This window comes from Silurus aristotelis (genome assembly GCF_946808225.1).
Source record: "Silurus aristotelis genome assembly, chromosome: 22".
Classification (NCBI taxonomy): domain Eukaryota; kingdom Metazoa; phylum Chordata; class Actinopteri; order Siluriformes; family Siluridae; genus Silurus; species Silurus aristotelis.
In genome coordinates, this window is record NC_139595.1 from 19,332,610 (window position 1) to 19,356,173 (window position 23,564).

General features: G+C 39.9%; 1 protein-coding gene across 2 annotated transcripts in view; it reads right to left on the reverse strand.

The window, feature by feature from the left end:
* Nucleotides 1-23,564, reverse strand: part of cdh12a (cadherin 12a) — a 45,418-nt gene that overhangs the window by 20,615 nt on the left and 1,239 nt on the right. For both annotated transcript variants that reach the window (XM_083525687.1, XM_083525688.1), the window contains exon 2: nucleotides 7,036-7,387. In XM_083525687.1, coding sequence (XP_083381813.1) covers nucleotides 7,036-7,254 — 219 coding nt within the window. In that variant the 5' untranslated portion in view covers nucleotides 7,255-7,387. The remainder of the gene's footprint in view (nucleotides 1-7,035; nucleotides 7,388-23,564) is intronic.

Consider the following 23,564-nt stretch of genomic DNA (forward strand, 5'->3'; position numbering starts at 1 on the left):
TCATACTGAAAGACAACCTGGAGCAGTTGATCCACCCACCGGAATGCTTTTAGAAAGTTGGAAGAAACTGAAGAGTCCTTAGAAAACCCATGCAGACACCAGGGGAACCTGAAGAACTCTACACAGAATCGAACCCGACACCCTCTGAGTAGCAACACTGCTCACTGCACCACTTTTACAGAACATTCAGAAATTATTCACACCCCGAAATATCACACTGAAATACTTCGTATTTACATTGTTTTCTACGGCAAAATGCAGCTCAGGTTCATTTCCCATTTCTCTGGATCATCTTTGAGATGATTCTACACTTTGATTGCACTTCCACTGTGGCTGATGGATTGGTGGATTGGTCATTCTTTGTAAATACACACACACACACACACACACACACACACACACACACACACACACACACACACACACACACACTGAATACCTTCTGATTTTGCTGTAATTCTAAAAGATAATGCCATAAAAAGTTTTTGAATCATCTTGTCTTTGCATTGGGAAAGTTACAGCTTCTGTTCTTACTCTAACAAGATTCTACAGAATAATCAGGACACACAATATAATTGTGTAGACAACCAACTTGTCCATTTTATGGTTCAGTAAGTGCTTCAATGTTCATTCTCATTAAACACGAATCACTTTGGAACCAGAAACTATCCTGGGAGCTGTGGGTGTGAATCTGCCCTAAATGAGACGCCAGTCCATTACAGGACACCATCAACCCACACTCCTTCACACCGAGGGGAATTTAGGATCGGCAGTAGATCGAGCTCGAGCAAAAGCATTTTGTCTCGAGTGTAGACGTAATTCATATAGGCACAAAAACTTCAAGTGGCTTTTTCAAATATGTAAATCAAGTCAAATGAATGAAAATGTCCCTTTCGCTGAAGCATAAAGGACTTCTGCATAAAGGACTTCATTCCTCAGCCCTGAGCTGGCTTTATGGTACAAGATAATCCTCTAGTCATAACAGGGGGATATAAATGGGCTCCATGTTCCACTTTATTTATATATGGTTAATCTTCTATAAAAAGGGACATCATTAAGGTTGGGGTTATGAATAAAGACCCTCACTCAATCTCCATTCACGCTGCTGAGGATGTCGGCTGCCGGCGTCCCCTCGCGAGACGTACTTGGGGTTACACTGGCGTTAGTATCTTAATGATGATAGCATGATGAATTCTTGTTTTAAAGGTCACACAGACAGAACAGATTGTCCCTCTGAGATAATCTATCCTCCGTGTAAAAGGCTGATTGCTCCTCACACGAAAGCAATTACTCACACTTTTTCATTTCGATTCCGTTCTCTGAGATCAATCTGTTTAACCAGGGTTGCGGGTTATCCTGATTCAGCTATCCGTGCTATCTGTCTGCATCGGTGCTAGCTGATCACCTCGTTTTTACACCTGCTTTTCAGCCTGATTCAGCCAAATCCGTCCTTCTCGACCCAGGTTCCTGGATTTCTTTTTTATTTAGGGCAATTACAATCGACAGTTTTCTAATTTCTCACTTCTCAATCAGAGCAAGATGAAGTGTATTGAATATTTGACTGTGGCTGCAGTTTCCCCTCAGGATAAAAGGTTAATTCTAGGACAGAGCTTTATCTAGCAGAAGGTTTCCCAGTAGAAAAGAGGAGCAAAACAGATCCACTGGCTTAGAAACATCACATTCTAAAGAACCAGGTTTTGCTGTGTGAGTGATCCAAGTCTGAAAATAGGTGAATGTATCTCATTAATTAATCAACAAGGAAATACAGGAGGAACATAATGTGCACCAGCAGACAGACAACACGTTTTAGCAATTTGATCATTTTCAGAATGCTTGAAAAACGTTTGTTCTCCTTTCTGTTTGTTATGGCAGCTATAAACGCTCCTTTTCCTCATTCCAAAAATAGAGTATGTCATGTTACCAAAAACAGTAAACTGCTTCTAAATGACACATTACTGTAAATAGACAACAGTATTTTGACACCCGCCTTTTCCATCCTCTCCTATGGATTTTCCATTTAGGGGGTTTAAGCCCCAGTATTGCCGATCTGCCATTCCTGGGGCCCCTGAGAGAGGCCCTATAACCCTCTGTGCTCCAGGGGTGCTGAATTACGACTGACCCTGCGATCATCTGGGATTTCTCTGGGATTTGCAAAATAAATTATTTTTTAATATGTGGTTCTTCCTTAAACTGCACAAAATTGCAGCTCCATGAACATCTGCTTCCATGGGTTGGAGTGGAAGATCTCCAGCTATAGAGCTCCATCCCTATTGAACACCTTTGGGTTGAATGTGAATGCTGACTGCACCCCAGGAACCTCCTCACCTTCTCACCTACATCACTACCTGACTTTACTAAAACCCTTGTTTAATGGGATGTTCAAAAATAAGTCAGGTGTCTACAATTTACACTTTTCGATCCTGTTTCTGTGGAGCGTCTGGTGTCCACACCGTTACTACACACACTATAAGGTATTAAAAAGAGTGTGCTAATATAAACCTGTGATATGCATCTGCTCTTGGAGAACTTATCAACACCTTCTGATTAGTCAGAATGAGAATCAAAGGCGATGTGGGATCATTCAGGATCCTGCTGTAACTGAGGTTTCTTACTCCACTGTACTCATCAGACGCCCCACCACAAGAACAAATACTACGTGAAGTCATAATACGTGTGCAAATTCGCATTTACAGCGTGCAATTATACTTAATTTTTTTCCTGGCAGTTCTGCGACTTAAACTGACATCCTTCCAGTGACTATAACAGAACCTTAATCACTGAGCTGGCACTGCTGCCACTCTTCCTCTGACTCTCAGCACGGGGTAAATTTACCGATTACTTAATTGCACCGGCTGTGTGGTATAATCATCACACTCTTAAAGCACTCAGCGCTCGAAAAAGTACAACTCTGAAAGTCGGGGAAGTTTCTGGAGAAAAATCTTTCTGACGATTGTTTCACATGAGCAGAAAGCGAATGGATACTGAAATACAGTAAACTTCAAAAGGTGTCCTACCTGAATAAATCCACCACTTAATACCATTAAATAACTCCGGGTTTCCCTGCATTTTTACATCAATATGGTTTATAAACTATTTGGAACGATTTAATACTACAGGGGTCCCCAAACATTTTTCTTTGAGGACCCCATAATTGTTTTACTGAGTCGGTTTGTAACAGAAAATGACGGGTGGAGTGAATACAAAAATTATTGTGGAGATTCTATTATGACTTTAAATGTATTTCTTGCCTCCTAATGCTGAATTAGTTTATTTTTTTTGTTCTGCACTGTACAAACAAATAAGCGTCGCTATTCAACAGATATCAGCTATTAAAAAAGCTAAAAATTTTTGACTGAAATTTTTTTCTTATTCATTGCTAATAAAATGAAACATTTACTTACTTAATTAGGCTAGGTTGATAACTAGATGTCGACCGATAGTGGATTTTACCGATTCCGAAACCTATCAATCAACTGATTACAATGAATTTTTGGAGATGTATTGAGTTTTTACAATGAACTTTATTACAAAAATTAAAATAATTAAAAACAGTACTAAAATGTGAAAATATGCTAAAGGAAATAAATATAATATATTCATTAATAAATATAATTATAGAATTAAATTAATTATAAATAATATATATTATATAGCGCTCTCCGTGCAGCACGACGTCTTGTGTAAAAACAAACATCACGTGGCGTCAGTGGTTCGCCTCTAGAGGTCGCTTTCATAAGGACAGCAGACCAGAAGCCGGAAAAATCTGTGGGTACGGATTTTTGCCGATAGCCGAAAGTTCCAGCGATCAACTATCGGTGCCTCCACCCCTATTAATAATTAAGGGATATTTTAGTTTGAAAGCCGACATTTTTTATCAAAAACAGATATAAAATGAGTAAAATATATATTTAATGCAAATTTAAATGTAAATTTTTTTAAATATGTCTCTGGCATTGTTTAGAGGACTGTTTCAAATGTGGGGGATCTGATTTAATGAATATATTAATAAATAATATGAAATATCAGGTCCTTCTTTGGTTTCATATAAAAGGAATATTTTTTATTTCAACTCATTTTATTCTTCTTCTCACTACAACAATTTACCAATAATTTCAAATTGAATATAATCCAAAACCCAAAGTAGTTAATCTGTACGCTCCTCGTGAACGTGCCGTTGCTAGAGAAACCAGAACTTATTAAAACTTAATGTATACAAACCTGCAATTTGCAGCTGCACTGCTGCCAAAAGCAGCCGTTATAGAAAATCAATCAACAACCTTCTGACCAATTTGACTCGACTATCTTTGGACTCACCAGTGTTGAATGGACTTTTAGAGAGAATATCAATAAACTCCGAATGACCAAAGATACAATTTCAGCATCCAGGCGTTCGTTATTAATTCTTTTCTCAAGGTTTCACCCCGTTATTATTATTGAGCTTTTTTTCTTTAATTATTATTATTTTTATTGCAGAGGTGAATTTCTGTTAAAACCACACTTTAAATGCCTTTTGGTTCTGATGGTGTTACAGTTATTTTTTATTGATTTTTCATATCACTTTATATAAAATGTTCAGGTTTTGCAAATGGATCTCACCGAGGTGACACCTTTGTTCAGGTTCCATTTTTCACCGCTGCCTGACTGAACTCTGTTTCTACTCCACTTCTGATTGCTTTAAATATACCGTTCAAATAAGAACAACCGGAGTCTGAAATAGATTTGCAAAACATCATTAAATGTGTTTATGTATAAATGACACACACGGTCGGAGCGCTCGGCGGGAATTACTCAGGGATCGGTGTTCCAGACAGTTGAACATAAGCTTGAGACACCTGACTTTTCCAGCCATTCGGAGCCACACAATTGTACAGGAAGCCTTTAGATGCGCAATGATGTAAATTTCCTTTCATTTGAAATTGGAGACCCAAACCTGTTCCAGCTCCTGTGCACAAATCCAGCTCCATGGAGATCTGCTTTACATGGGTTGGAGTGGAAGATCTCTTTCTGTAGAGCTCCAACCCTATTGAACACCTTTGGGATGAATGTAAACGACACACCAGGCCTCCTCACCTATGATCTACATCAGTACCTGATTTTACTAACACCCTTTTGGCTGAAGGAATCTTCACAAAAACTAGTGGAACATCTTCTCAGAAGAATGGAGGTTATTATACCAGTAAATAGGGCTACATGTGGACCGGCATCGACCTCCATCTTATGCTTAGGTGTCCCAATCCTGTTGTCTACATAGTGTTAGCATAGATTTGGTCCTAAATTATACACTGAGGAGAGTTTAATATGATTGAATGTTGATATGGAACTTTTTGGTGTAAATAAGTAAGGAACATCAATAATAATAGCGTAGATCATATTCACAGAGAGAACGATGAATTTCAGCATAAACAGCAAATCTTCAACAATATCTGTGAACAAACAATGAGTGCTACATCCTCAGGGACAGGGTGAGCGTCCATCTTTTTCAGTGCAACATATAGGTTCTGAAGTGTGAAGCTTGATTCAACTATTCCAGAGTCTTCAAAGCCTTTGGCTCATCGAACTTTCTCATCGTTTGATCTACAGCCAATCTACAGTTTCCTCCCATTTCCTTTTAACCAGGATGAAGTTTATTTAAACCTATCAAGAGGAGCTTGATGTTGTTTTGCTGCCACTTTTCTTCAGGTTAAATTAATCAGCGCTCGAAGACCTCGGCTTCTTCTTGTACCGTAAAAGAGGGCGTGATAACTCGGCTGTCGCAGCTCTGACGTGAACAGTAGTGCACGCCAATCCCTCATCCGCCCTGACACGACTCCACTAGACCCTACTCGATGGTTCAATTTGACTGTGATCCCAGTTTAAGCTTAAGGTTTGCCTTCCTCAACAACCGAGCCTTGATATTCAATTTGGAACATCTGAGAGAATTTAAAATCCCTTTAACCCAATGCCTTTGCGCTGAATGCACAATCAATGCTCTCAATGGCTACAAGTTATACCACCAGGTTACGCAGCCATAAGCAACGGATAATAGTGTATCCCTCATGGATGATTAGACCACTGCGGTCAACATAAATCAGTAGGCAATCTCCAAACTCAAGCCGATAAAATTCTCTCTTTTCACCAACATCCACACATTGGTCATTTTTAAGACCCTGCCTTTTTCTTCCAGCCATTATTCACAGATTTACTTTTCTTTGGATCATTGATGAGAAAAGAGCAAACAAAAAAAGCAAAGATCTCAGATCAAAGCTCTGAATTGCATGATGAATGGGTATGAACTGGCTCAAGGATTCGGGCTTCATTGACAAATTTTTAATGTCGAATAAAAATCCATGTGTGTTTTCTCTTTGTAGTGAAATCGTGTTTGGTGCAGTGAGGCTTTGACTCCAGTGAGCGTAAAAAACAGTAAATAAAAATGACGAACAAAAACACGGCTAAACTGTTTTACTGGAGTGAATTCATACGTGTGTGTTATATTCTGAGTCTGGTTTTTTGGCTTCTTTCTACAAAAGAAAAACACAATAAATATTTTGAAATATGGCTGAAGAGCAGGTATTACATTTACTGGGGAATTTTAAGAAATTCTTGTTGGTTGGATGCTGATTAAAAGAAGAACGCAATTTTACTCCCTTGTGTTTGATTATAACGTGTGTTTCATGAGTGTTATATTCGCTGAGTGTCACTACTGGTGTTAACTAGTACCTTTATCTACAAAGAGGTTAGCTAGCAATACAGAGCGTTACTTTGAAGGTCTTTCTACTTCGCTTGTTTTATAAGGATACCGTTCAAACAGTGTTTAGTGTTCAAATTAACCTTTTACAAAACCCCACGACATTTTACATTCTGAATAAGGGATGCTGTGGGTGTGTCTATCAACAGCTCTCCAGGAGGTCCACTTCAACACAGTCATGTCCACACCGGACCTCAGGGTTGTTTTTTTTTTTTTACTTCTGTATAGTTCAAAGGTATTTTATACCAATGATAAAAAAAATAAACATCAAAGGGATTTTATTATCAGACAGTCTTGGATCCGTGGTTTACCTTTCCGACATACTGCGGTTCAGACCCCATGTATTCCTCCAGCACGAAGAACTGGTTCCACACCCATCCTCGTTTGACTCTTGGAACCCCCACCATGCTAAGACTCCTGTGGTCCCCAAGACCCCTGTGGTGCTCCTTTTCCCACCTGGGCATTGGAGAAACAAAGTTCTTGTCCAGGAGAAACCAGAGGAACAGCAGCATGCAGTTCCCCGTGAGCATTGGAAATGCTTCAGTGTGGACCTTCAGCTCGGAATACTAAATAAGCCGCAATGTATCCAGAGTAAAATATGCCACAGTGCTTCGATGACATTGATGAAGATCCAGAGCTGCTTAAAATTTTCCAGCGTTGCACCTGTAGGAAAGAAGAGATTACATGGATCAGAACATTCCTGTTCCTTATTTCTGAACATGTCCAGGATGATCTATTGGGCTGGTCGGATCATCCATATGTATAGAGGAGAAAAGAATTGGCTGTCTTTTCTGTAATGTCCTATTTTGGCATTTTGTCTTTGAACCAGTAAAGCGTATAATTTTTTGCCCTCTTGGGGAATTATGTAGTCTTACAGGAAAGGTTCTTTTTTATGGATCACGATACAAGAGATAATTAGTACTTTTGAATTTATCATTCGGAGGCTTGAGAAATGTAGAAGTTAGTACAAATGTAGTGACTTTAGCTATGTATGTTTTTTGGCAGGAGTCCAAGGGTACGTTAGGGAGGGTTATATATCGGCTGTTTACAATACATTAGTCTTGAAAATGAGTCTGCATGAGGACCGAGGATTCTTATGGCCTGATTATGCAGATGGTTTATCATGAGCACTGGGAGAAAATCTGGCACTGAAGCTCAGGGTCAAAAAAAAAATAGAAGACTGCACACTTTGCAACTGCATAATTTGGTCGGCTTCGAATATGCTGGTGTACCAAATGAGAATACATCGAGGCAAAGTTTATAATTAATATATAAAACTACAGAACAGGTCGGCACAGCTGTCTGCAGAGAAACGCTCCCCCTAATTATCTACCTGATATAGATGAAAATAGAATAGTGAAAGAAAATGTCACTCAAAAATGCTAATATGGCTAAAAACAGTAAAAAACTTGTCACTCAGTCATGCTAATCTCAGAACCAATGACAGCTGGCTGGTGTATGTGCTTTTTTTTTTTTTCTTTCCGTTCCTTCAGGAGTCTGTTAAAGCTGTAAGAAGTCTTCAAGGCAATTGGAAAGTGCTAGGTACCTTGAAGGAAAAAATGTGTTTTGTTAATTACAAGCTTCAAATAGCGATGAAGTGATGACAGTTCTCATACAGTTACAGAGCTTGTGTTGGAACGCTGCAGCATCCCAGGAGAACGCACTTACATCTCTTTAGACCACCGCGCTGTCCAGTCCTGCATTTGGATTTGTTTTCCTGACGGAAGTCCTGCTACGAATATCATGTTTTCACTATATTAATAGTCTCAGGATAATATGTTATTATTGTAGCGTGTACACAGGGACATGTTTGATAGAAAGTATGTAGAAATACTTTTGGATGTTGTGTAATGGGAATGTACTCGGCTACATGTCTGTATTGTGCTTTTGTATTTACTCAAAAAGTCATACAGTTTGGCAGCTAGAAAGAAAGAATGGAAGATTGATTGACTGAATGTTTAATTGATTGATTGATTAATTGATTGATTGCCCCATGATGAGGATAAGGTTTTGGCAGCACAGAATTTTGCATCCGAAATTTTTCACACCACATTCTGGTCTTTTTCATATCATCATGGAGCTGGCTTTGTGCACAGGGGCATTGCCAAGACCCTAAAGTTTAGGTCTCCTGGTTCGAGTGAAGAGAAAAACTTCATGCTACCAAATCCAAAAACTTTCTATATTCCTCATGAGAAGAAGTAAAAGTGTGTAAGACAAAAACATAAGCGATTTTATCACACAATCATTTATAAATTTTTAACCGGAGATCCCACAACTTCCTGAGAATAAAACGGAACCGTGAGTTTTGAGCAAAAGAGGAAAATCTGGGTTGATGATTCGGATGTACATTGTTATGCTGGAGTGCGAATAAACAGGAGGGAGCTTCAGGGCGCGTTGCATTAGCAGTCTGGAGTAGTTACAGGACTACGCTGCTTATTGCTGAATAAACATTCAGGGTTTCAGTAGGCCGCAGCTGCTCGATTCACTGAACCTGCGCTGTCACATTCGCTTAGAGAAAAAGAGGCTATTGTTAGCCAGGAGCTTGCAGCTAAGCAGAATGTTAAGAGGTAAGCAATAGGGTTGTTCATGGAAGCGAGCTGACAGCACACCCACGCATAACAGATTAAAAACCAAACTAATCTAATTCAAGAACATTCTGCTTTAAGGAGGTAGGCAACAATATCATGTCATTATAGACAAGCAAATGTACGTCTTTATAGCCTCCTGAAAAGGTGATGTCCATCTCCGTATTAGGAATAAATCTCTTGATGGCATGCTGTAGTAGGAAAATCATCATGGGCACGTGGTGGTGGTGGTGGTGTGATAAACAGGAATGATCATTCTAATAATTTTTATTTTCATCCTTTTATAATAATATTAATAATAATAAATTTAAAGGTGCCCTTTAAAACACTGAGGGACGCCGCACAATTGAGTGATAATCATAAAAATCAACACAAACAACAGCTGTTTAACTGTTAAAATGAATCAGAAAAGGCTCATCTGAACAAATAAGTTTTAAGACATGATGAAAAAGAGGTTTAGAGAATCACTTTCTCATATAGATTGTGGAAGAGAATTTCAACGATTCTGAGTCAGAGAATGATATGAGGGTCAGAGTGATATGAGGGTCCAAGATTATAAAGAGCTTTAAAAGTGAGAAGCAGAATCTTGTACTGTATTTAATATTTGACAGGAAGCCAGTGTAGAAGATAGAGGACAGGAGAGATCTGCTCGATGGAGGAGGTTCTAGGAATTATATGGGGCAGCTGACTTCTGGACCAACTGAAGTTTATGAAGCAGTTTGTGAGGAAACCCAAACAGATAGTAACCTAGTGTAGTAGCATTTACTAGTTGTGAAACACTCGAGGTCAGTAGACCAAAAAAAAACGTAAAAACTATAGAAAAACCACAAAAAACTTGAAACTCTTTCCATAATTGTGCACCCCATAAAAAACTTTACCCTAACAATGATTACACACAGTTTTTATCCGTTTCTGTGGAGTGCCCATGGTACCGTCCGTGTGTATTCACAAATATATTGGTGCTATAAAAACATTAATAAATAACTTTCTACACCTACAGAGTTGTGAGCTCAATCACCTTCCGACGAATCACAATTGAGAATATCAGATATAATCAAATCCTGAAACCGCTGGAAGTCTAATTAAAGTAGATCCCAATTAACAGCTAACACGTGTCTTTTGAAAGTTCTAATCTAAATCGAGTTAGCGAGCAGGGATTAGCATGTAGTGATTCAGCAGCACTGACATATGGCACTCAGTCAACATGGCAATGGTGTGAATCAGCGAACTGAAGCCTGTGTTTCCCTTAAAATATGGACTGATGATGCTATTTTTTGCCACCAAAGAGGATTAAAATGAAGATGTAGTCCAGAGAGAGAAAGACAAACAGATTGTTGGCATTCTAAGCGTGCATTTATTCTTATTAGCCATCCGCTCTCCATGAACGATCACAGCATCTCATTTTAAAAGCATGATATAGTGCAGTGTGTGTAATTGTCACTTGCATAATTATGAACTGATAAATTTCTTTGTACATACAACAAGACAGATTTGAAAACTTTTACAAAAACACTCATTAAAGCTCATCGAAGTGTGCAATGGCAGATGAACCCATGACAAAAACCCACAAAAACTAATGCACAAATGTTGTTCATAAGATCTAGAAACTGTGGTCACAAAAACAAGCACAAAAGCTGAAGTGTGTCTCGAGCAGGTAAAAATCACTATTTGGTCAATGATCAAACTATTTGCATTGATACTGTATTTATTTGTAGAATTAAGTGGGTGTGGCCTATAGCTGAAAACACTGAACCGTTCCTCAACCTCAGCTTCATCACTGCGTCAACAACGGTTCTTACTTTTTGTTTGTCTGTGATAAACTTTATCAAATTCAACTGGTTTGATTTTTTTTTTACAAAACATACCTCTGACCAGGTACAGCAGTTACTACAGATTCTGTAAAAGTATAACATGCAGAACTCAGTATACACTTTACACGTGAGGACGAGCGTGTGGAACTTATAACAATAAACCAACACCAGTTAGGATTTAGAGTTCAGCAGCTCTGTGGTGTAAGAAGAAGATATTATTAGGTATTTTATAGACCTACAGAGAAATCGCGTGAACAGACTGTTTTTTATGACTTTATCCACGATTAGTTCGCCTTTGGTCTCTCAATGCTCATTTTTTACTGCGGCAGAAACACATCTGGCCTTTACTGTAGCTCAGTGGTTTGGATGTTGGACTTCTGAGTGAAATGTTGTAACTTCAAATAGACTTTATTTGTCACATATACATTACAGCACGGTGAAATTTGTGAAATTCGCATATCCCAGGTGAGGTCAGAGCGCAGGGTTGGCCATGATACGGTGCCCCTGGAGCACAGAGGATTAAGGGCCTTGCTCAAGGGCCCAATAGTGGCAGCTTGGTGATACCGGGGCTTGAACCCCTGACCGTCTGATCAATAACCCAGCACCTTAACCACTGATCTCCCACTCCCCCAATCTCAGCACAACCGAGCAAAAAACCTCAACCCTCAGCTGTTTAGTTGAAAGAGGTAATTGTAGGTCTCGCTGGATGAGGGTGTCAATTAAATGTAAACGTAATACCAAAATCCCATGAAACACATGGATACGATGAAGCTCAGATTCATTTTACAAATCTGTGCTTAAACCTGAAGCCTAAGAAAACATGAAGCAGATTAGATCCTGTCTGAGATCTTCAGGCAGGAAGGAAACGCTGCTCAGAAATCAGCAGAAAGGTCTGTGCTTCAATTAGTGGATTTTCAGGGCTGTAGATTTCATTCCCAGCTGCGTCCCACTAAAAGAACGAAGGATACCGTCAACGTTTTCTTCCGTTACGCCTGTGTTTTTTTTCCCACTAAGAAACATATCACCTTCACTTCTTATCTCACGTGTACTTCATCTGAAGAGCTTCCTGACCTTTACGGAGCCATGTTTGTCAACAGCTCTTAAGAGAGTTAATTAACACGTGACACAAAGCATCGTGGTGTTTTCTCGTGTCGCTGTCGAATATAACAGGGTGAAACGCAAATCACTCCGTTCGCTCGTGGAAAGAGGACGAGATTACGTTTTTATATCCAAAATTAAAGACCTGGTGGAGCAGCGTGTGGGCTGGGATTCCACTGCATAGGCGTCATGTTTACACACATCAGGAAAAAGTGTTTCTGGGATTCCTGTCTTTTTAAAATAGAACATTTACGTGAAATTCATGGACGCACTGTTTAGATTCCGTTTTTTTTACATCAAACTAATTTATTTACACAATTACAAAAAAAAAGCATGTGATTACGACATGATTCATTTTGTCTCTTTACATTACATTTGTAGTTTTTACATCACCATTACACGTGGTTCTTATATGCTTAGTTTTATTTTCACGTGATTATCACGTTATTATCTATAACAATGAATTTCTTCCCCCATGTGATTTCTACATTCATTTCTTTAAAAATGTTTCTTAAAGGAATTAATACATTTCTCATGTGATTCCTGCTGGATTTATTTTTCAGAATGGATTCATTTTTCAGTGTATCTTTACACATGATTCGTTTCTTTTCTCTTGTGATTTCTGAGTCGATTTTATGTTCTCATTATTTTCTATTATTTTCTGCACATTTGATGTGAGGATTCGGCTAAAACACGAGTTAATATCCATCCGATGCAGGCACGGACCAGTGAGCTGAGAATCTTGGTGTGGAGGAGTGGAGGAGTGAAGGATGACTTGACCCAGGGGAGAGAAAAGCCATTCTGAGACTGTGTGTTGGGCAGAAAGAGAGAGAAGAGAGAAGAAGAGGAAAATCGCAGCGATCAATAAGTATACGATTTACCACATTCTCACACTCTACTCTTTTATTGCATGTTGGAGAGAAACTGGAAGCCTGCACGTGTTAGTGTCAGGGTTTTCATGTTTAGACATAGTGTGTGTGTGTGTGTGTGTGTGTGTGTGTGTGTGTGTGTGTGTGAGTGTGTGTGTTTGTGTGTGTGTACTGATGATTTATTAATAAGTTTGACACATAAACCAGACCAGCATTTAACTCAAAAGCCAGAAACAAACCTGCTTATAAAGTCTCACAGGTGCACGTGAGACCATGTGATGTGCAGGGGCTGATGGGTAACGTAGTTCAGTGTTTTGTTAGCTGCTAACATGGCAGCTATGGAATGAGCTCTGAAGGTTAATGGAGTGGAGGGTAATAGGGATGTGGATTTACTGAGAATGTTAAAGCCACATTAAATCAGAGGAGCTTTAAGTTACAATCCTCTGCGTATAAAGAGTCTCTAACACATCCCTCGCTTTCTACACCATCAGTCAACATCAGGAGGGTACAAACCCTCACACCTTTTCTGGTGATACGATGAATAGAGAAAATATATGTATGTATGGATGGATGGATTGATGAATAAATGGATAAATGAATTAATAAATGAATGTGTGGGTTGGGTAGGTAAATGGATGGATGGATGGATGGATGGATGGATAATTAGATAGACACATGGGTGGATGGATTGGTGAAAGGGTGATTGGGTCGATAGATAAATAAATGACAGAATTAATTGGGTGTGTGGCTAAATAAATGAATGTATAAATAGAGTAGTGAACGGGTGGATGGATAAATGAACAGATAGATAAATGGATGAATAAATGGATAGATTGGCAAATAGAAGATTGTGTAGAAAAATGAATGAAAGAATGGGTACGAGAGATGAATAAGTAAATAGGATGGATGCACGCACTGGATGGATGAATGAATGAATGAATGAATGAATGAATGAATGAATGAATGAATGAACGAATGACTGTACGAATGAATGAATGATGAGTAAGCAATCAGATGAAAAACAAAGAAAGAGAGAGGGGCATGTTGGTGTCCTGCATGCTGGTATGTGGTGATTGATGAGTTGTGCAGGATGTGTGGGTTCTCTATGTAGAGTCTCCTGCAGAACCCTGGAGAATTTTGTAATAAAAAAAAAAGAAAAAGAAAAGAAACCCTAAAAATGAATAGAACATGTGCATCTGTTCATTCTGTATGATGCACCTGAACATTAATATGTTATACAGAAAGCAGAAAATATACGATAAATAAAATAAAGGATAAATGATTCGAATTATTTCTTTAATCAACACAGAATTGAAGAGTTCTTAAATATAATATTTAATCACAGACTTTTCTATCTACAGCTCGATTCTTCTGTCCTCTGTCTCTTTTTTCTCTTTTTTCTCTGTCCTTATCGTCTCCTCCTTCGCCTCATCAATTGTTTCCTTTATTCTCCTGATCTGCCACATCCGTCGTCTCAGCATCTTAAACTCCTCTTAAACTTCTTCCAGCTTTTAAAAGTTATAATTCTTTCACTCTTTCACTTTTTCAGTGTTTTCAGCAGACAGCTTGTTAATGGGCCTCGGCCCCTGGCCGCTGTCTCTGTTTCACATTCTGACTCTCTCTTTTCATTTCCTGGCACACCGAGAAGATGTCAAAAGTTAGAATGTACCTATGAATATAAAATACTTCCCACACACACACACACACACACACACACACACACACACACACACACACACACATTGTACAGATTATCATCCTTGGGTTGACAGGAGAAACCCTTGGACAAACCTAAACATGATTTATTTTTTTTTTAAACTACTATCACTCTTTCTTTACCCCTTTGCCTTACAGGGTTTCCATGTCTGGATAAAATAAGCATGCAAAAAAACAACCCATTTCCACTTCATTATCTACAGGACATCCTATTTTCTTTTACATGCTTCCGTGTAGAAGATGCCAAAGCATTTGGTTTCTCATCCTCTGAGTGTTTAACATAAGACTCATAAGAAGAAAAGAAAAATTTGGAAGAATTTGCCTTAGAAGTATTCCCAGGGAGCGAGGAACGTCCTCTGTTTAATGATGTCAGAAGGACATTCGAGGAATTAAAATAATCTTTGCAGCTTTTAAATGTAAAACTTTTGAGGTGGTCCATCGTGTTCTTGAACGGCTTCTCACAATAACATTCTTTAAAGTTAAAAACAAGGTGTTTGGAGGCCTTTTGAAGTCGCCACGTTGCTATAAAACTCTGATAGTTAACCACCAAGCTGAAAGTTCCAGCGCTGAGATCCAACGTAGCCAAAAGTCGTCTTAACACCAGCGAGACCGCCGTGGCTCGAGAGGACCCAGACCTCACGCTCAGATCTACGCTTTTAACTCGGGTGACAAGCCTCTTCTCAGAAATCCCCGCTATGGCATTTCAAAAGCTTTTACCTCAGCAGAGAAGAAGTGCAAGGACACACCGAGTCCCTGAGCGAGGGCTCTGAGTCACAGCGCTCGTGGCAACGTGCTGCAGATCCACGACTACAAAACCAAATCCAGTCTCGGCTCCACGCTGCGAGACTCCGCAGACCAACGCAGGCACGCCTTTAATCAGCACCTGGTTCCTCCATTCTGACGCCCAGGGTAAGAAAACATCTACACACCTCTACACACATATACACTCATCTACACACATCACACATCTACACACCTGCACAAATCTACACACATCTGCACACACTGACACATATCTACACATCTACACACATCACACCTGCACACATCTACACACATCTGCACAAATCTACACACATCTGCACACACTGACACATATCTACACATCTACACACATCTACACACATCACACCTACACACATCTGCACAAATCTACACAAATCTACACACATCTGCACACACTGACACATATCTGCACACATATACACACACACACACATCTGCACAAATCTACACACATCTGCACACACTGACACATATCTACACATCTACACGCATCTACACACATCACACCTACACACATCTGCACAAATCTACACAAATCTACACACATCTGCACACACTGACACATATCTGCACACATATACACACATCTGCACAAATCTACACACATCTGCACACACTGACACATATCTACACTTATCTACACACATCACACATCTACACACATCACATCTGCACACATCTACACACATCTGCTCAAATCTACACACATCTGCGCACACTGACACATATCTACACATCTACACACATCACACCTACACACATCTACACACACATCTGCACAAATCTACACACATCTGCACACACTGACACATATCTACACTTATCTACACACATCACACATCTACACACATCACATCTGCACACATCTACACACATCTGCTCAAATCTACACACATCTGCGCACACTGACACATATCTACACATCTACACACATCACACCTACACACATCTACACACACATCTGCACAAATCTACACACATCTGCACACACTGACACATATCTACACTTATCTACACACATCACACATCTACACACATCACATCTGCACACATCTACACACATCTGCTCAAATCTACACACATCTGCGCACACTGACACATATCTACACATCTACACACATCACACCTACACACATCTGCACAAATCTACACAAATCTACACACATCTGCACACACTGACATATCTGCACACATATACACACATCTGCACAAATCTACACACATCTGCACACACTGACACATATCTACACTTATCTACACACATCACACATCTACACACATCACATCTGCACACATCTACACACATCTGCTCAAATCTACACACATCTGCGCACACTGACACATATCTACACATCTACACACATCACACCTACACACATCTACACACACATCTGCACAAATCTACACACATCTGCACACACTGACACATATCTGCTGACATATACACACATACACACATCTGCACAAATCTACACACATCTGCACACACTGACACACATCTACACTCATCTGCACAAATCTACACACATCTGCACACACTGACACATATCTACACTTATCTACACACATCACACATCTACACACATCACATCTGCACACATCTACACACATCTGCACAAATCTACACACATCTGCACACACTGACACATATCTACACTTATTTACACACATCACACACCTACACACATCACATCTGCACACATTGACACATATCTACACTTATCTACACACATCACATCTGCACACATTGACACATATTTACACATCTACAAACATCTACACACATCACACCTACACACATCTGCACAAATCTACACACATCTGCACACACTGACACATATCTACACTTATCTACACACATCACATCTGCACACATTGACACATATTTACACATCTACAAACATCTACACACATCACACCTACACACATCTGCACAAATCTACACACATCTGCACACACTGACACATATCTACACACATATACACACATACACACATCTGCACAAATCTACACACATCTGCACACACTGACACATATCTACACTCATCTGCACAAATCTACACACATCTGCACACACTGACACATATCTACACTTATCTACACACATCACACATCTACACACATCACATCTGCACACATCTACACACATCTGCACAAATCTACACACATCTGCGCACACTGACACATATCTACACATCTACACACATCTACACACATCACACCTACACACATCTACACACACATCTGCACAAATCTACACACATCTGCACACACTGACACATATCTGCACACATATACACACATACACACATCTGCACAAATCTACACACATCTGCACACACTGACACACATCTACACTCATCTGCACAAATCTACACACATCTGCACACACTGACACATATCTACACTTATTTACACACATCACACACCTACACACATCACATCTGCACACATTGACACATATCTACACTTATCTACACACATCACATCTGCACACATTGAGACATATTTACACATCTACAAACATCTACACACATCACACCTACACACATCTACACACATCTGCACAAATCTGCACACACCTGCACACATATCTACACACATCTACACACATATACACTCATCTACACACATCACACCTGCACACATGCACAAATCTACACACATCTGCACACACCTGCACACATATACACACATATGCACAAATCTACACACATCTGCACACACTGACACATATCTACACACATCTACACACATCTTAGCTTAACACTGCTGTGTGTGTGTGTGTGTGTGTGTGTGTGTGTGTGTGTGTGTGTGTGTGTGTGTGTGTGTCTAAAAGAGAGAGAGAGAGAGAGAGAGAGAGAGAGAGAGAGAGAGAGAATGAATGCAATCCGAGAGGAAGAAAAAAGAGAAAAGTGAGCACAGAAAGAGAGATAGAGAAAAAAGGGAGATATAGACATAGAGAGAGAGAATGAGTGGAGAATAAACGAGACAAGAAGGGTACAGAGAGATAAAGCTGAATAAAGAGGAAGGGCAGGAGATGTGAAGAAGAAGCGATAGGTAAAGCAGGGATAGATAAGGAGCAACAGTGCGAGAGAAAGAGTGAGACGCTGATTGTACACGTTTCCTAATGACCTCACTGAGCTCCATGGAGGAGTTTTGCATGTGGTGGAACTTCTATGGTGAATACGGGGATTTTCATAAACGGCTCGAGACACAAAAATGAAAATGAAGCGATTGTTCTTTACCTTCCCATCATGCACTAACATCCTGTAACATCTCACACCTACACCTGCCGTAATCACTCGTACTTACAGTGAGGAAAATAAGTATTTGAACACCCTGCTATTTTACAAGTTCTTCCACTTAGAAATCATGGAGGGGTCTGAAATTGTCATCGTAGGTGCATGTCCACTGTGAGAGACATAATCTAAAAAAAAAAATCCAGAAATCACAATATATGATTTTTAAACTATTTATTTGTATGATACAGCTGCAAATAAGTATTTGAACACCTGTCTATCAGCTAGAATTCTGACCTTCAAAGACCTGTTAGTCTGCCTTTAAAATGTCCACCTCCACTACATTTATTATCCTAAATTAGATGAACCTGTTTGAGGTCGTTAGCTGCATAAAGACACCTGCCCACCCCATACAATCAGTAAGAATCCAACTACTAACATGGCCAAGACCAAAGAGCTGTCCAAAGACACTAGAGACAAAATTGTACACCTCCACAAGGCTGGAAAGGGCTACGGGGAAATTGCCAAGCAGTTTGGTGAAAAAAAGTCCACTGTTGGAGCAATCATTAGAAAATGGAAGAAGCTAAACATGACTGTCAATCTCCCTCGGACTGGGGCTCCATGCAAGATCTTACCTCGTGGGGTCTCAATGATCCTGAGGAAGGTGAGAAATCAGCCCAGAACTACACGGGAGGAGCTGGTCAATGACCTGAAAAGAGCTGGGAGCACCGTTTCCAAGGTTACTGTTGGTAATACACTAAGACGTCATGGTTTGAAATCATGCATGGCACGGAAGGTTCCCCTGCTTAAACCAGCACATGTCCAGGCACATCTTAAGTTTGCCAATGACCATTTGGATGATCCAGAGGAGTCATGGGAGAAAGTCATGTGGTCAGATGAGACCAAAATAGAACTTTTGGGTCATAATTCCACTAAATGTGTTTGGAGGAGGAAAAATGATGAGAACCATCCCAAGAACACCATCCCTACTGTGAAGCATGGGGGTGGTAGCATCATGCTTTGGGGGTGTTTTTCTGCACATGGGACAGGGCAACTGCACTGTATTAAGGAGAGGATGACCGAGGCCATGTATTGCGAGATTTTGGGGAACAACCTCCTTCCCTCAGTTAGAGCATTGAAGATGGGTCGAGGCTGGGTCCTCCAACATGACAATGACCCGAAGCACACAGCCAGGATAACCAAGGAGTGGCTCTGTAAGAAGCATATCAAGGTTCTGGCGTGGCCTAGCCAGTCTCCAGACCTAAACCAATAGAGAATCTTCGGAGGGAGCTCAAACTCCGTGTTTCCCAGCGACAGGCCAGAAACCTGACTGATCTAGAGAAGATCTAGAGTGGGCCAAAATCCCTCCTGCAGTGTGTGCAAACCTGGTGAAAAACTACAGGAAACGTTTGACCTTTTTAATTGCAAACAAAGGCTACTGTACCAAATATTAACATTGACTTTCTCAGGTGTTCAAATACTTATTTGCAGCTGTATCATACAAATAAATAGTTTAAAAATCATACATTGTGATTTCTGGATTTTTTTTTTTAGATTATGTCTCTCACAGTGGACATGCACCTAGGATGACAATTTCAGACCCCTCCATGATTTCTAAGTGGGAGAACTTGCAAAATAGCAGAGTGTTCAAATACTTATTTTCCTCACTGTATATACACTACAGGAGTTCTATGTTCTCCTCGTGAAACATACTGTACGTCTCGAACCTTCGCGGGGGTTTGATATTTACTCTTTCTGATTATAAAAACACAGACCATTGTGTGTTTTATACTGAACGTGTGTCCGCTTTCATTCTCTTTCCTTGTATTTACTGTTCACATAAGACTGTGTGTAAATACACTGATATAGGTGTGTGTGTGTGTGTGTGTGTGTGTGTGTGTGTGTGTGTGTGTGTGTGTGTGTGTGTGTGTGTGTGTTTTATTGTACATTCGTTCCCTTTACGAATCGGAGGCCATGTCTAATCTTGTATTCTAAGAATTGGTGGACCTTCTAGATAAAGCTCAAATGAACAGCCTTGGTATTCATAAAGCAGCGTTTGAGTGTGCACACACACACACACACACACACACACACACACACACACACAGCCAAGGCTGCGCGTGTTCACAATGGTTCTCAGAGGGAGCATTCCTCAGGGGAAAACTGTCAGAAAGAGGCGGTGAAGAACAAAGCCAATTGTGTGTTAATGCTGCACAACACTAACATTACTGGGTTTAATGAAATTCGCGGAAATGGCGTGTGATTGAGACAAGAAAAGGGAATGGCTACACAAATCAGAACACACACACTCACACACACACACACACACACACACACACACACACACACACACACACACACACACACACACACACACAATCTTTAGTGTAAACACTAAATCCTGAGCCATTGCCTTAATGCTTACCATTTCATTATTATTAAAAACGTAACTGCATCTGCATTCTGAATGCACCCAGCTTCCTAAAAGGGGCGTGGCCTGTTATCTAAAAATAATAATAAAAATCTAATAATGAACATACTTTTAATAATATAGCAATTTCTTACACATACAAATTAACAAACACTCAATCATTTATCGTTTACCTTTGGTTCAAATCCCAGCAACACCAAGTTGCCACTGCTGGGCCCTTGAAAGAGGCCCGTAACCCCTTAATTACTTGACAGCTGTAAGTTAGTCTGGATAAGAGCGACTTCCAAATGCCATAAATGTAAAGAAAACAACGGTTATATAAATTATATAAAAATGAATAAAATAAAATAAAAAAAAATCCATCATCATGGCAACAGTAACTTTACATTCGAAGAAAGTAATTATTTTTAGAATAAATTATATAAAATTCAATTTAAACCCAAAATAAATATATTATTATTATGGCAACTGTAACTTCGCCTATCACAGCACCTGCACTGATTATTTCTTTCTAACAGCACAACATGACCAAACACTGACATCATTTGTGATTCAAAATATAGAATAATTGTACATCATATTTCCAATATTAAGGATGTTCTCTACAATTTTCTTGAATTAGATGTAAAGTGGGCGGGGCTAATCTAGGCTAAAACTCAGAGAAACCTAGGGTAGAAACTGTAGTTAACGTGATGTAGCACCAAACAACTCATTAAAAATATTGAGATGTTGAGATAAGAGGAAGAAACTTGAGGGAGCCACGAATGACACATGATGATCAGAAGAAGCTGCCTGATAAACCTGGCTTGTTTATGTTTGTATTTTTGGTCTTGTTGCGCAATTCTGGTGTCTCAAGCTTATCACTGTAGAGGTTCTCCACACGTTCTCCATAACACCCTGCTCCACTGCAGTGATTCATAAAAAGAAAACAATACAGTGAGAGCATCAGCACGATTATTTTGATGCCTCCTTCACTTTCATGAAATTCAACAGGCAGCCACGGCGTTTCCTCGGCTCGTTCCGACATGATGACACCGCTCGCAACGGCAACGCTCGCTGAGCTAAACCGGCCATGCTGGAAGGTTCTGGAAGATAAAAGATCATTGCCGGGTGTGTGTCCGAATCTAATTTAATGCCTCATTACTTTGTAATGGCGGTGATTTTTTTTTTAAAGAGCTGCAGAGGAACCTGTAAGGATTACATCACCATGTACTTTAAGTTAGCACTTAGCCTCAACACCTGTTCATGGAATAAAGTACCTTTAATGTACATTCTATAAACAGGAGAAATATTCCTGTATATTCCAAATTCAACCTGATAGTCAAGCTGTGAGTTTCTCACGATGCTAGTTCATATAAAAAGTAGCAACTTTGTCAGCTCTCTAGATGAGGTACTAACAATTCCATCATCACTAACAAGTTCTTAAAGAACACCTAGCTAAAAATCCAGTCTATACTAATCAACTGAATGCTGGCCTACAAGCAAGAGCTAAGCTAATAAGCAAAATGACAATTAAAAAAGTCTGAAAAAAAGATATGCTAACGAGTGAGTATCAATCAAATATGTCTAACTGAAACTATCCAACAGTACAAGCTTGTGCAAACCAGCCTTTTTTACCAAATAAACTTAGTGAAAGAAGCTAGGTTAGTTAGAAAATGCTAACCCATTCAATTAAATTTGTCAAAGCTAAACTAGGGGGAGTGGTGACTCCAGCGGTTAAGGCGCTGGGTTGCCGATCGAAGGGTCTGGGGTTCAAGCCCCGGTGTCGCCAGGCTGCCACTCTTGGGCCCTTGAGCAAGGCCCTTAACCCTCTATGCTCCGGGGGTCCCTTACGAGGGAAATATCAAGGTCCGTGACGTGGGGCCGCCTTCCCGTGGGCTCACCACCTGCAGGAGGGCCCGTAAGGGACGGTGCTGTGAGGATTGGGCAGCAGTCGAAGGCGGGGGCCTTCGACGGGGGCCTTCGACCCCGCGACCCGGATTACGGATAAGAAAATGAATGAAAAAAAAAGCTAAACTAGCAAGCAAACATGCTACATTTGTAACCACAAGCTAGTCAAGTGAATAAAAGCCGAACTAGCACATTAGTGCTACACAACTAACCAAAGCTAGCATACATAAAACGAGAACATTTAGGTAGTGAATATAGCTACTGTGCTAATTATGTACTACGCTGGATGTGTCTCAGAAAGAAGAATGTCGATAGAATATTAGGCCCCAACCATCACTACAGTCTTTACGACAGTTTTAGAGGATCTTTAATCTTCGGCATTTTAAGTTTGATTTTCATTGGTGAGTTAAAT